The following is a 14,588-nucleotide window of genomic DNA, read 5'->3' on the forward strand; positions in this document are numbered from 1 at the left end:
GCTGGTGATCGAGTCCCAGCCTCCTGACCTGGGGACTGGAGAGGGAGCCTACGCGCCCAGGGCCGGGCTGCCAGGGCCACTCCTGGATAGTGTCACTCTTGGCCAGGAGGATGGATCAGAACTCCAAGACCCGGGAAGGCTGAGCTCTCCTCCGGCAGCGGCTCCCGACTCCAACTTAAAACAGCTATTCGGCCTCCAACGCTCAGCCAGGCTTACACGTGAACATGAGACTCCTGGTGTTCCGCTCTCCCGAGGACCCACGACCCCACTGCAGGCCTCTCTTGCTGTCTCTGTCTTGGAGGGGTGCCCAGCCCTCCTTCCCTCCGAAAACACCCAGGCCACCTTGTCCTCCTCTGACAACCTGGTCAGGGTGCGGGTCTTTGTCTCAGCCAACACGGCATGGCACAGATGTCGTAGACTTGGATCGCCTCATGCCCAGAGCAGCCAATATCAACCTCTCCCTTCCAGATAGAATTTTAGCACAGTGCTAGACGCTTTAACACTGTTTAGGTTTACATTTATATTATAATTGTTTCTATCTAACCTAGGTCATACATTGTAGGGTAGGAGTCACACCTGGAATCAGACTGCCAAGGTCGACTCTCCCACTTAACATTTACTACCTACTTATCCGTCTAAGCCCAGATCTCCTTCTCCATCAAAGGCAGCAAACAGGTCCTTTATGAAGCTTAAGTAAAGAGATACTATGAGCTCAGGTTAGACCATAGGCCCAACAAATATTAGCTACCTCTCTTCAAAGTAGTCCATTCTGGCATTCTTTCTCATGCCTTTGTGGTGTACACTCAACTGCCTCATGCCAATGAGGCTTCCTCCCAAATCCTGTGAGTTCTGCAACGAATGCTCCACGTGGGCACTCATGCCACCTGCCTGTCTGGCACAGAGTAGATGCTCAACAAACACCTTCTGAATGAAGGGGTAAACGGTCAGCTGGAGGTGAATCTCGCAGCACCTAGCCGGGTCCTAGGCTCAGAGAAGCTATTCAACAAGGTATGTGTCAAATTTAATTTCCTGAATTTGGCATATTAAACAGTTACCTATACTCCCATGGTTTCACCGCTCAGTTCTATGGAAGCAACCCAGATTCCAACAGCTGAAGACTGGATAAAGAAATTGTGGTATATACACATGATGGAATATTACTCAGCCATAAAAACAAATGAAATCCTGACTTTTGCAACATAATGGATGCAACTGGAAATCACTATGCTTCATGAAATAAGCTTGATCCCAAAAGACAAATATCACATTTTACCTGATTTGTGGTAGTTACTATATAGAATATAAAATATTTGCTAATTTATGTGAGTGAAATTGACACCATCTCTGGATTTGATTATTGTTTAGAGTCCTTGTCTGATTTCCTGCTGAACAGTGGTCTTCCTTTGCTTTACTTGCTGAACTCTTTATGGAGTGGAACAGTAAGCATTTGACTATAAAGCAAATTTAAAATATATTATCACAAAAATTAAAAAAGGGAAGGAAGGAAGCAGGAGGGAAGGTGGGAGGGAGGGAGGGAGGGAGAGAGCGAGGAAGTATCGTCATATTCTCAGAATTCCATCTATGCACTACATTAAATCTGTCTTCTTTATGTTAATTTCTGAAAGTAAATAAAATAACATTTACAAAATTTAATTTCACTTCTGGAAGCAAGGTCTCTGAAACAGTCCATTCGGATTGCCTATGGGAAATTCAAATGCACGCTCAAAAGTGATGGAGGAAGAGGATGACAGAAAGAAAGTTTGTCAGCGCCTTGAGAACAGACGGCGTGGCTTTGTACGGCTTCCTTCTGCCTCCGAGCAAGAAGCATATTTCGAGGAATACTGAATATCGGAACAACATCACATCAGGGATCTTGCCAAGCCTTGTTTGAAAGCAGGAGAGAGGGGGCAGCCGTCTATGCCCTGAGCCGGTGAAGCACCAGGTGGAAGACTGGAAGATGTGGAAACGGAAGAAGGGACTGGGGAAGGGTGAGACCTCTTCACCACTCCTACGTGTGGCAGGACGGACACTGGCCTTTGCAGCGAGACCACTCCTCCTCCAAGATCCAACACGGACTTTGGGGCTCCCTTCCTTATTTCAGTCACGCTCTCCCTCAAGGAAGCCTCCCTACTGGGAAAATGACAGCCCATGTGTCTGGGTCTGGGTAGGGGAGGGGTCTAAGGGTCAGGAAGAGCGGTACAGGGGATTGTCCAGCTGGGATTGAACCGGGACCCCTACTTCCTCAGTGCCACGTCCTTGGATGAGCAAATAGAGACCTTAAATGTCTTGAACAGCGCTCCATTGCCACTGAAGGATAAAGTCAAAACCCCGGGGCCATTTCAATCATGTGTGCTTTAATGTCTCCCGTCCTCTGCTACAGCCAAATTGAATTATCTAGGGTTTCCAGTACTGGGTGCCCTGGAATTTTCTGCCTCCTGTCACACTGTTGCTTAGGACACCTGCTTCTCAGTCTCCATGTGTCTGGACGCTTCTCCTCCCTCAATGGTGAGCTGACATGCCATCTCCATCCATCAATCCACCCGTCAATCAAAGACTTAACCAACCACACTGATGAAGTGTTTTTAACTGTCAGGCAGTGGGCTTAAATAAACAGAGTGGACTAAGATCAAACCCTGGGCACAGAAAAGTCCTCTGGGGTTATACATGTTCTGGTGTTTTGCCTCTGGTAATCTTTTTTTACCTTGTGTTGCTACTGGCGTATTCATGAATACGGTTCTGGAAAATGATGACCAGAGAGACGCCTGATTCATTTGTGTCCTCTTCACGGACCCGGTGGAACTCATCATGACCAGTATCTAATAGATGCACAACAAATACACGCATGAAGCATCGACCTGGGCTCTGGATCATGGAGCCCATGGCGGTGCCTGCACCCTCACCAGTGCCCAGCACACAGGAAGCACTGGGCACATGCGCAATGGGGGCGACGCATGAAAGGAAGGCTCTCAGTGGCTTCCCTGCGAGGTAAAGAGTTGCAAAGGAGCTGGTATTTCAGAGAGGGAGGACTCAAAACAGAAACCGCGACAGTGAGAGATGGCAGTGTTTCCCAGAGCACGAGAAATCCCTCCCGTCCGCCCCTCTATCAGCCAAAACTGCAATGCTGCTGAGTCATCCATTTAGGAAAATATTTCAGTACCAACAAAACTTCTTTCTCTAAACTTTGAAGGTTTATCCACCTAGAAGCACCCAAGACAGCTCTGGGCTTTTGTTTATTTTTAGCCTCCTCTTTCTCTCTTGGTGACCCCAATTCTTTTCACCACACAGAGTCAGAGTTCAAAAGGCACAGGAAGATAACACAGGAAACCAAGATGTAGGGAATTCATTATTGTTTCCCTTAAAGTAAAAGAAGTTTCAAACGCCACTGCTTCCACCCCATTTCAGCAATAAAAAGAAATGATTTATTGATACATAGAAGAACTTGAGTGAATTTCCAGAGAATATGTTGGGCTTAAAAAGCCAATTTCAGGGGCTGGTATTGTAGCATAGCAGATAAAGCAGCAGCTGAGACACCCGCATCCCATGTGGGTGTTGGTTCATGTCCTGGCTGCTCCACCTCCAAACCAGCTCCCTGCTAATGGCCTGGGAAAAGAAAGGAAAACGGCCCAAGTATCTGGGGCCCTGTCATCCTTATAGAGACTCGGATGAAGCTCCTGGCTCCTGGTTTCGGCCTGGCCCAGCCCTGGCCATTGTGGCCATCTGGGGAGTGAATCAGTGGACAGAAGATTCTCTCTCTCTCTCGCTCTCGCTCTCTCGCTCTTTCAATTAAATAAATATATTTTTTTAAAGAGCCAGTCCCTCAAAGGGCATACATGGATGACTCCATTTGTGTCAAAATCTTGGAATGACAAAATGCCGAGACAGATTAGTGGTTGCCCGGTACCACGGATGGGTAGTGAGAGGGATGCAGGAAGTAGGTGGGGCTACAGGAGGGCCGCAAGGGGAGCCTTGTGACCACAGAGCTGTTTGGTATCTTCATTGTCGTCACTGTTAATATCCTGGGTGTGATCCTGTGCTATGATTTTGTAAAATGTTACTATTGGAAGAAACTATATAAAAGATATACGTACTACTTTCTTGCAACTATATGTGAATCTACAATTATCTCAAAATCAAAAGTTTAACTTTTACCAACACAATCTTGAAAAAGAACAAAGGTGGAAGACTCACAATTCCTGATTTCAAAATGACTTACAAAGCTGCAATAATCAAAGAATGTAGTACTGACACGAAGACAGATGTATGGACCAATGGAGTAGAAAGAATACCCAAAAATAAACTCACCTACCTACGGTCAAATGATTTTCTACAAGGGAACCAATACTATTCAATGGGGAAGAGAATACTCTTTTTGACAAATGGTATTGGGAAAACTGCTAAGAATGAATGGGGCACCAGGCATTTGGCCTGGCTTCTGCAACACCAGTTAGGATGCTCAAGTCCTACATCGGAGAACCTGGGCTTGATTCATGGATCTGGATCCCGACTCCAGATTCCTGTCAATGCAGACCCTGCAAGGCAGTGATGGCTCAAATCACTGGGTCCCTGGCGTGCATGTGGGAGACCGGGATCCAGTTCCTGGCTCCTGACTTCAGCTGGCCCAATCCTAGCTGCTGCAAGCATTTGAGGAGTAAACCAGTTCCTGGGAGCTCCTTCTCTCTTCCTGCTACCCTGTCTCTCCCTCCCGCTCTCCCTCTCAAATGAAAAAACAAGGAATGGGGAATAGGCCCTTTCCTCATGCCATAAACAAAAATAAACTCAAAATGGATCAAAGATCTAAACGGAAGAGTTAAAACTGCAGCACTGTTAGAAGAAAACAAGGCATTGGAAAAGCTTTCCGGCACTGGAGTTGGCAATGATTTCTTGGATAGAGACACCAAAAGCACAGGCATCGAAATGAAAAACTTCTGTGCCTCAAACAATCAGCAGAGTAAAAAGGAAACCTATGGAGTGGAAAAAATATTTGCAAATGAGACATCTGATAAAGTGGCTGATATCCAGAATATATAAAGAATTCCTGATACTCAACAACAAGACCAAGTCACTAAACCATGAGCTAAGGCATTTCTCCAAAGAAGATATACAAATGGCCAACTAGCATAGGAAAGGATGCTCAACATCACTAACGGTTAGAGAAATGCAAATCCAAACTACAATGAGATACCACCTCACAACTATTAGGATGCTACACTTAAAAAAAAAAAATACAACCAGAAAATAGCAAGTATTGGCAAGGATGTGGAGAAACCGGAGGCTTTATGCACAGTTGGAGGGAATGCTGAAATGGCATAGCCAATACGGAAAACACTGTAGTGGTTCCTCAAAAAACTTAAAAATAGAATTACCACATGATCCAGAAACTCTACTTCTGGGCACGTACCCAACAGAATTGAAGGCAGAGTCTCAAAGAGATGGTTGTATTCCCGTGTTCACAGAAGCACTATCCTCAATAGTCAAAGTACGGAAACAAACCCAAGTGTCCACTGATGACTACATAGATAAACAAAATGTGTTACACACACACACACACACACACACTGGATGCCTATGAAGGTAGGGAATTCTGACCCAGGCTACCATATGGAAAACCTTGAGGACATGATGCTAAATGCAATGAGCCATCAGCAAAAGAGAAACATGGTGTGATTCCATTTGTACGAGGTGCCCGGAGGAGTGAGAGTCACAGACACATGAATTGGATTGGCTGCTGGCAGGAGCTGGGGGAAAGGAGGATGAGCAGTTACGAAGTAACAAGTACAGCATCTCAGTGTTGTGAGATGGAGGAGTTCTGGAGAGTGGCTGCACACGTGGTGAACGTACCCAGCACCACTGAACCGTACACTTCAAATTGGTGCAGACGACAAATCCCATGTGTATGTTACCAACATTTTAAACAGCTGAAGAGACAGCAAAGTTGAATCCTGAAGAAGCCACTGTTTCCCTGATCCAAGTCCCTGTCACTTTGTCTTGTCTCACCAACCAGTAGGAATAGAAAAGTAGCCCAGTGCTTAATAAAACCTCCAAGACTTTACAGTCTCAAGATATTGGCACACCAAGCTTTTCTAATGCCTTTAATTAAGTTCATAATCCATTTTGAATCACATTCTCTCTGCCAGTTACTTAATTCACCTAAAGTTACAGTCAACTTTTCAGTAATGATTAAAAAAAATCTGCTACTTATTTATATTGGCACTTGACCTTAAACAGCAGCAAATGGATAAGTCAAAGCCATGGATAAGTCAAAGCCACAGATTAGTCATGAATAGCAAACTGGGCTCTTTTTTTTTTTTTTTTTTTAAATGCTGCTGCTTTTCATTTGTCTGCTCCTACTAGACTTCTAGGTTAATGAGAGCAGGATCTTGGTCCATTTTTGTTTGTTTTCCACCCCATTTAGACGCTCAGTGCACTTCTATCCACTGAGTAAAGCCAAGTGCTTGGCTGTGCCCTAAGCAGAGCCACTTAGGTTCTGCCCATAAATGTTTATGGAATTAAGAGTTAAGTTTAGGGCCGGCGCCGTGGCTCAGTAGGCTAATCCTCCGCCTTGCGGCGCCGGCACACCAGGTTCTAGTCCCGGTTGGGGCACCGATCCTGTCCCGGTTGCCCCTCTTCCAGGCCAGCTCTCTGCTGTGGCCTGGGAGGGCAGTGGAGGATGGCCCAAGTCCTTGGGCCCTGCAACCCCATGGGAGACAGGAGAAGCACCTGGCTCCTGCCATCGGAACAGCGCGGTGCGCCGGCCGCAGCGCGACTACCGCGGCGGCCATTGGAGGGTGAACCAACGGCAAAAGGAAGACCTTTCTCTCTGTCTCCCTCTACTGTCCACTCTGCCTGTCAAAAAATAAAAATAAAAATAAAAATAAATTAAAAAAAGAGTTAAGTTTAGGGCTGGCTGTGGAGTAGCAGGTAAAGCTGCCACCTGCAATGCGGGCATCCCATATAGGTGCCTATTCAAGTCCCGGCTGCTCCACTTTCGATCCTGCTCCCTGCTATGGCCTGAGAAAGCAGTAGAAGATGGCCCAAATTCTTGGGCCCCTGCACCCACATGGGAGAGCCGGAAGAAAGCTCCTGGCTCCTGGCTTCGGATCGGCAAAGCTCTGGCCATTGCAGCTGGGGAGTGAACCAGCGCTTGGAAGACCTCTCTATTTCTCTGCCTCCTCTCTTTATGTAACTCTGACTTTAAACTAAATAAATAAATCTTTTAAAAAGAAGAATTAAGTTTATTTCGGTGCAAAAAATTCAAAACCTACACCTTGTTTTCTCATAGTATGCATTTTCTAGATATTTTTTTTGTGCAGAACCCTTGTACATATTTAGAACAGCTCTGGGTTTTAGCATAGTTAATGACTATGTTAGATCACCTATAGGAAACTACGAAAAATAACCTAATTGAGGCTAGTTTGCATGGACCTTGGCCATACACAAAACCCCCCAAACACGTGGCCACCCTATCAGGTTCTGCACTCACGCACATGGTCTTCCAACAATTCGTGGACGATGTCTATCATGAAAAAGCTACTCACAGATTTCAGAAGTTTTGCACTGAAATAAATTGATCTTTCAATTCCATTTTCCCATAAGCCTTTCTGCAGTCCCCCATATGTGGCTGGAATTGAAACCCCCCCACCCCTATACCCGCCGGCTGGACTTCCCTCTAAACTTTCCCAGAGTGAGCCACAAAGTCACCTCTACAATGTCACTCCTCCCGGGACACCATCATTTTTCATCATTACAGAGTTTTTAATTTCTTTTATGTGACTGTGCAGTTGATGTATTGAGTCAATTAGGTGCAACTTGGTTAAAAACCACAGGCGAAAAAGGGAATCTGGAAAGAGAGCGAAATTGGGAGTTTTTCTTAAAGGGACCCAAAGGAGGAGGAACTGTGGCCGCCACTGAGAGGGCTTTTGTTTTGCGATGGCCGTGAGAGCGGGGCTGACCTGCAAGCCTGGGTTGGTGCTGCCATTTCTGCCCTCCCCGAGTCTTCCTCCTGGCGTTGTGGGTGACGTCTCGACAGCAGCCGGACAGAGTTCCTGAAATGCAGACCGTGTCTTCAACCTCCGAGCAGGTGGGAAACTCAGGGTGCAAAACACACATGGAAGACAGGGTGGGGCGGGGGAGGCACAGACGTTTATTTTTGGCTAGACCCTGTAATACCCACAAGCTCACTGTACCTGGTTTCTCTCATAGTCAGAAGGGTCACAGGCTGTGAAGGGGTGGATGCACTTTCGGCCACTCTTACACCACGTGCAGCCGGTTCCAACGCACACTGGACATCTGGCAACACAGAAAACCAACTTAATTTCCCATATTTTTAGGAAAGCTTTCCTGTTCTAGAATCTCCCTCTGTGATTCAGCATGCAAGCATTAAAAGGACGATAAAAACAATCCCCGGACGGGCGGGACAAACCATGGGGAGCGAGGGCAGTGCTTTGAGACTGGGCAGAGCGCACGACTTTGTGCCTTGCACTGGGACGCCCTCAGGGTTGACGACTGGCCTCATACCTGCAAGGGTGTTGCCATGGAAACTTGAGTCACCTGCTGGTCCCAGATAACAGAAACCCACTGAATCGGGTTCTGAATGGGTTCTGCTATTTGTCTGGCCTCGGGTGAGTCTCTCTGAAGACTGATCCCTCTCTCCCTGCTTCCACCCCCAGATCAGCAAGCCCTGACTCCCACAGCAGTCACACTGCCCACTGCCTGCAAGATAGGAGACAAAAAGCGCTACCCAGCAAACAGAGGGACTGCGGTGCTCCTGTGTGCTTTATATTCAAGTTAAGGAAGAGTTGCATCTACTAATCAAAGAATATACTTTGCGTGGCTAACTGTGGAGGACTTGAAAACACTCATTAAAATAATTGAAGTTAAAGAAGGAATGATGGGGCGGAGTCACATTGCTTGGGACACCCACAGCATGCATCAGAGTGCCTGGGGTTCAAATCCCGGCTCCACTTCCAATAACATCTTCCTGCTAATGTGTACCCAAGGAGGTGGCAGGGATAGCTCAAAGACCTGGGTTCCTGCCACTCATGTAGGAGGCCTGGATGGAGTTCCCAGTCCCTGGCTTTGGCCTGGGTCAACCCCACCGGTTGTAGGCATCTGCGGAGTGAATCAGCAGATGGGAGATCTCTCTGTCACTTTCTCTCTGCCTCTAAGTTACATAAATATATATAAAAGAATTTAAAAGAAAAGAAATGGTAACAAGGGCAACCTGGGCTGGGCTGGAAACACTGCAAGGGAAGACCACAGGAAGTCTGTGGGGACAGCCAGGAGGACTAGGGCAGGGCTCTAGGGGACCCAGCTCATGTTTTATAAACAAAGGGACTTCACTAATCCATGCACAATGGAAAGAAAGATAATTTTATTTTGGTACCAAAAATATTTAAATCTATACATGCAAAGGGTCTTCAAAAAGTTCACAGAGAATGCATGTTATGAAAAAAAAACTGTGCCTGGGTTTGAAAATTTTTTGTGTGCCGAAATAAACCCACCCTTTAAGTCCATCTTTCCACGAACTTTTTAAACTACTCTCATATTCCTGAAGAAATACTGAGGAGTTCTGCGACGGTGCACAGACATCACAGCTCCGCGGGAGAAAAACACAGATTCTCATCTGCGTTTACTCCGGCACCTGGGTGAGCCAGAAGCAGGTGTGCAATTTGCATGCCTAACCTACTCCTCAGGTGTGATTTTCTAACAGGAAGCCGTCACCCTGGAATGGGCGCTGGGTTCTGGGGGGCGGGGCGCTGGGTCCAAGGGGCTGGTGCCTGATGACCGCACCATGGTGGCACCTGGGGCAGTCACTCCCTTCCTGGAGGCCTCTGAAACTCAGGGACACACACACATTGTCTTTGAGCTTTCTTTGAGCTAGGCGAGGCTACTTCAAACCGTTCACGGAAAAACAGAATGAAAAGATGTTTATTTTGGTGCTAAAAAGGCTTGAAATCTATTTTTTTCACCGCATGTACTTTCCATGAACTTCTGAAGTCCCCTTGTAAACTTCTGCTTACATCTCCCTCTTGTTTCCTATTTGTATGAACTCTGAGGTTTTCTGTACCGAGTGTCATCTCGTGCCTCTCTAAACACATTCCATTTCTTAGAAATTACGGACCCGGGCTGAGCCGGCCCCTCTCAAAGTGCCTCCATGAGAAAAAATGAATTCTAGAATGGCCTCCCAACTGTCTGGAGATGGAATTTATTTTCCTCATAGATAACAATGGCCCCAGGCCAGGCCTAAAGACACTCACAGAGCCGGCCCATTGTATCGAGGAGGGAACGACAGACCCACTGGTTGTACAGCGGCTGATGTTTCCATGGAAACCTCCATCCCCCTCCTCCAAATGGAACATCAGGGATCTGAGATGCACGTCTCTGTCTCCTTTCTGCATTAGGGGCTCAGAGCAAGGTGCAGGTTCACACCCCTCCCTCAGGGCAATGGGGCGGGTCTAAGGGGGGGGGGCACTCTTTCTGTACTTCCTTCCAGTCTGTCCCGCCCCCGTGCTGGGACCACCACTGAAGCTGCCCCAGCAAACGTGTTAGGGCAGGAGCCCAGGGGCCCCTCCGGCTTTCCAAAGGCACTTTGGAAAGTTCCACTCCACCAAAGAGTTCTTTAGGAAACTGAGGCCTGAAACAAATAAATTATAAGCAACCAGAGAATATTTACATTTCAAAAGCAGTCTTACTCTCTTAAGGATGAGCAGTTGGTAAAGTTGAATCTTTCTGACAAATTCCAAGAACCGAAGGAGAATGTCACGCTGACAGCCAGAACATCTGGAGCAGAGGGGGCAAAGAGTCATTTACGGTGGGCTCCTGTCCTTGTCGAGCATAGCAGTAAGTGTTAAAAAATATAACCCGTGTTGCCCTCTTGGTGTAGAGCGCGCAAGCATGCCAGCTGCTCGCTAACATTTCGATCAGTATGTGGTTCCTTCCCCATGGGCCATTCCCATCAGGCAGTCAAAGTGCACGGCACCAGCTCCGAACAGACTGAACCCAAAGCTAGTTCCAAGCCTCCCACGGATAATCACTAGGAAAAAGCCATTTTACAGCCCATTTACATCTCATACTCTCCCTGGGATCACTATCTCAGCTTGTAATTGGCCAAGCATAGGAATAAAACAAGTCACTGAGCAAGGATGGGAAAACCAGAACGTTCAAAAGGAAATTCTGCACCTTCAGGAAAATCCTCTTTAAAAATATTTACCTAGGGCTCCGTGTTGTGGCACAGCAGGTTAGGCCATCCCCTGTGATGCTGGCGTCCCGTATCGGAGTGCCGGTTCAAGTCCCGGCTGCTCCGCCTAGCATCCAGCTGCCTGCCACCGCGCCTGGGAAGGCAGCAAAGGATGGCTCGAGTGCTTGGGCCCCTGCTGCCCACAGGGGAGACCAGGATGGAGCTCCTGGCTCCTGAGCTCAGGCTGGGATGGATCCAGGGTCCCGTGGGCTGCTATGTTCCTCACATACCAACTGCACAGGGGAGGTTCACACGCTGTAGCCAGAGCAGCACCTTTCAAATCCACTTCCATCCAGGGAGCAGAGCTGTTATGAACGTGCTGGTCCCTTCTTTCATGATTACTGGGGATGGTAGGTGATACTGTTCAAATTAAAAGTCTTGACAAAACAAGAAGTTGGCCTGACTTTGTGGCAGCCCGTGTTTTCTTACTGAAGTGTGTTGGTGTGCAGTTCCGGCAGGAGAGACCACGCACAGTAAATCGGGTTGTTGCAGGTCTCAACCTGAAACCTTGCCGTCTCCTGACAGCTCCCAGGATAGGCTCGTGAGGCCCTGCAATGCCCCACCCCGCCCCTCCAGCTGCCTTCTTTGGAATCCATTTTCCATCACTCCCACTCCCTTTGCTTTACCCCTATAGAGCCTCTCCTGGTTTTTCTAAGCTTTGCTTTCCTGGATATCAGGCATGTCGGTCTCTGCCAAGAATATGCGTCCCTCTCCTCTCTGTCTGGCCCCGCTCTCTTACACCAGTCTTGCTCCTGGCAGCTGTCCGTGCCCCTCCCCCAGCCCCAGGTATCTTTTTCTTGGGCTTCCCAGGGTACCAGGTGCTCTCTGCATCTACACCCGCACTGTAGTGAGCTGCCTACTTACTTCTACCCCAACAGGCTACACCCACAGTGAGCAAGGAAGAGCTCAGGTTTGTTGTGTGTCATTCTCCCTAGCATGTGGCAGAGTGCCTTGTACACAATGATGCTTCATGTATGAGTGAACGAATGCCACAGACGTAAGCTGATAGGTCCCTGGCTTTTCTACTTTCTCATCTCACCCTGGACATCCCCTGCTTTTCAAATCTCTGGTTTGTCTGGACCATTTAGATGCAGTCAGCTCGGTGTCTTGATTGCACTCTCCTATCCAAAGACCCTCTCTCCATCCTTCTCCGGGCTCATGGGACCCGAAGGACTCAAAGCAGGAGGCAGAGCAGAGGCAAGCAGGCCCCAGGGGGAACGTGGGGACGTCCCCAGGAGGAGCGGATCCCGAGGCTCTGTGACTCAGCCTGCTTCCTTGAGCCACCTCACTCAGGAGGTTCTCCTGCGTTCTTGACCTCTGTGCAGGAGGCAGGGAGCCACATACCTCTGTAGGTCGGCCTGGTGGGGACGGTGCAGGTACACGGCCGGTTTGCAGGACTCCTCCCGCGGCACAGGTCCTTGCCGCTGTCCACGTTCCTCACCACGCACTGCGAGTGTCTGGGGGAGGAGCTCCCCACCACGGTCACTGTAGTCTGCAGGGAGGAAGACACAGGCGACGGATGACGGTGTCTGCATCGGCCCCATCCATGGAGCCCCCCGGGAGCTCCCCTCTGACCTGCCACAAGAAGACTCGCGCGACACAGCCGACGGAAGGAAACAGCTGTTGTGTTGGCCATCTGGTTTTGTTCTTTTGTGACTCTCATATTCCTGTTCTTGGACCGTATTTCTGCTTTGGGTGTGCTTTGCTTATCAATTTTTAAGGGCTCTCTGCATAGTGCCGATATTAATCCTTATCTGTCACGTTCCTGACACATATTTTCTCCTAATCTACTATTTGTCTTGTAACTTTGGTTTGTAGTATCTTTTACCTTTGCACAGTATGTTTTTATGTAGTCAAATAGAGGGCTTCTTGTCTTGGCTATAAGCACTTCCCACAGGCACATATAAAATTATTTCAACTGTCTTTATTGTTTTACTTTTTAAACTTAAATCTTTAATCCATCTGGAATTTATTTTTACATGCAGTGTGAGATAAGAGTCCAACTTAATTTTTATCCAGATGGCTAATCAGCTTTGTCATACCCATTTACTAAAAACAAAAACAAAGCCAAAAAAAAAAAAAACCCCTCTTTTTCCTACTGAACGAAGTATCATTTCTGTCAGACATCATATTACCGTGTAGTTGGAATCTACTTCTGAACTGTGCTCTGTTCCCGTAATCTCTTCATCTGTTCCGATGTCATCAAGCTCTTACTACCGTGACTAACGGTTCTCTACATCTGATAAGCACATCACTCCCTCCTCATCTTCACAGTGTTCTCCATAGTTCCCAGATATGACTCACTCACAGGAGCTTGGAAACCACTTCCTCCAAGGGGTGAGGAGATTGTGAGTCTAACTGCAATTGTGCTAAATACTCATATGTGCATTAATTTTAAAAATATTTATATCTTTAGGATATCAAGTACTCCCATCCGAACACATGATTTTATCTTCATTTGTTTCTCTTGGATCCAGGGTTTATTTCAAAGTAAGTGCCTCAAACTCCTGGCTGTTAAGATACACTTCTTTCATTCCTTTTTAAGACATGTTTATTTGACTTATTTATTTTTATTTATCTGAAAGGCAGAGTGATAGGGGGATAGAAAGAGAGAGAGATGGAAAGAGATATTTTCCATCCATTGGCTTACTGCCCAAACGCCAGGTTGAGGCCAGGCACCCAGAACTCAATCCAGGTCTCCCACAGGGGTAGCAGAGACCCAACCACTTGAGCTGCCTCCCAGGGTGTGCGTGAGCAGGAAGCCAGAAGGAGAAGTCAAGCCAGCACTCAAATGCGAGCACTCCAGTATGGCACATGGGAGTTCTTTTTATTTTTTTCTGTTTTTTTTTTTTTTTTTTGTATTTTTTTTCCAGTGGGGAAAATGCATAGGAGAGTGAGGGCCCCATCTAAAAGAGAGAGGGAAATCTGGATTCATATCGAGCACCAGGGCCAGCCATGTGGAGGAGCAGGCAGGTCAGGAAGCACGGGAGTGGGTGGCCCGAAGGCCACATGCCCCAAAGGTGCAGGGCAGCAAGGGGAATCAGGGTACTGAGGGACAAGAAGGGCAAAGGGCAAAGGGGCAGAAAGGGGGCACATGGGAGTTCTAATGGGCATCTTAACCTCTGGACCAAACACCTGCTTCTCCTCTTTCCTATTGTGAATGCTCCTACACAATAATTAAAGAAAGCGGCCTGTGAAAACTGCTTGCAAAATTAGTCAAGTTTTTGCTTGTGGTCAAGCATATGATCAGATTTTGGAGGAGTGTGTGTGTGTGTGTGTGTGTCTATGAGGAACACTTGAAGGTCTTGAAATGTCCCCTAGAGAAATTTTTTTAACCCAAAGAATAAGGCAG

The 14,588-nt window shown here is 47.4% G+C and overlaps 1 protein-coding gene across 2 annotated transcripts in view; it reads right to left on the minus strand.

The window, feature by feature from the left end:
- PLXNC1 (plexin C1) overlaps positions 1–14,588 on the minus strand; it is a 157,414-nt gene that overhangs the window by 71,867 nt on the left and 70,959 nt on the right. For both annotated transcript variants that reach the window (XM_062203121.1, XM_062203120.1), the window contains exons 6-9: positions 12,581–12,728; positions 10,692–10,779; positions 8,184–8,286; positions 7,950–8,042 (exon numbers count right to left, since the gene is read on the minus strand). In XM_062203121.1, the coding sequence (XP_062059105.1) occupies positions 7,950–8,042; positions 8,184–8,286; positions 10,692–10,779; positions 12,581–12,728 (432 nt within the window). The remainder of the gene's footprint in view (positions 1–7,949; positions 8,043–8,183; positions 8,287–10,691; positions 10,780–12,580; positions 12,729–14,588) is intronic.

This window comes from Lepus europaeus, chromosome 10 (genome assembly GCF_033115175.1).
Source record: "Lepus europaeus isolate LE1 chromosome 10, mLepTim1.pri, whole genome shotgun sequence".
Classification (NCBI taxonomy): Eukaryota; Metazoa; Chordata; class Mammalia; order Lagomorpha; family Leporidae; genus Lepus; species Lepus europaeus.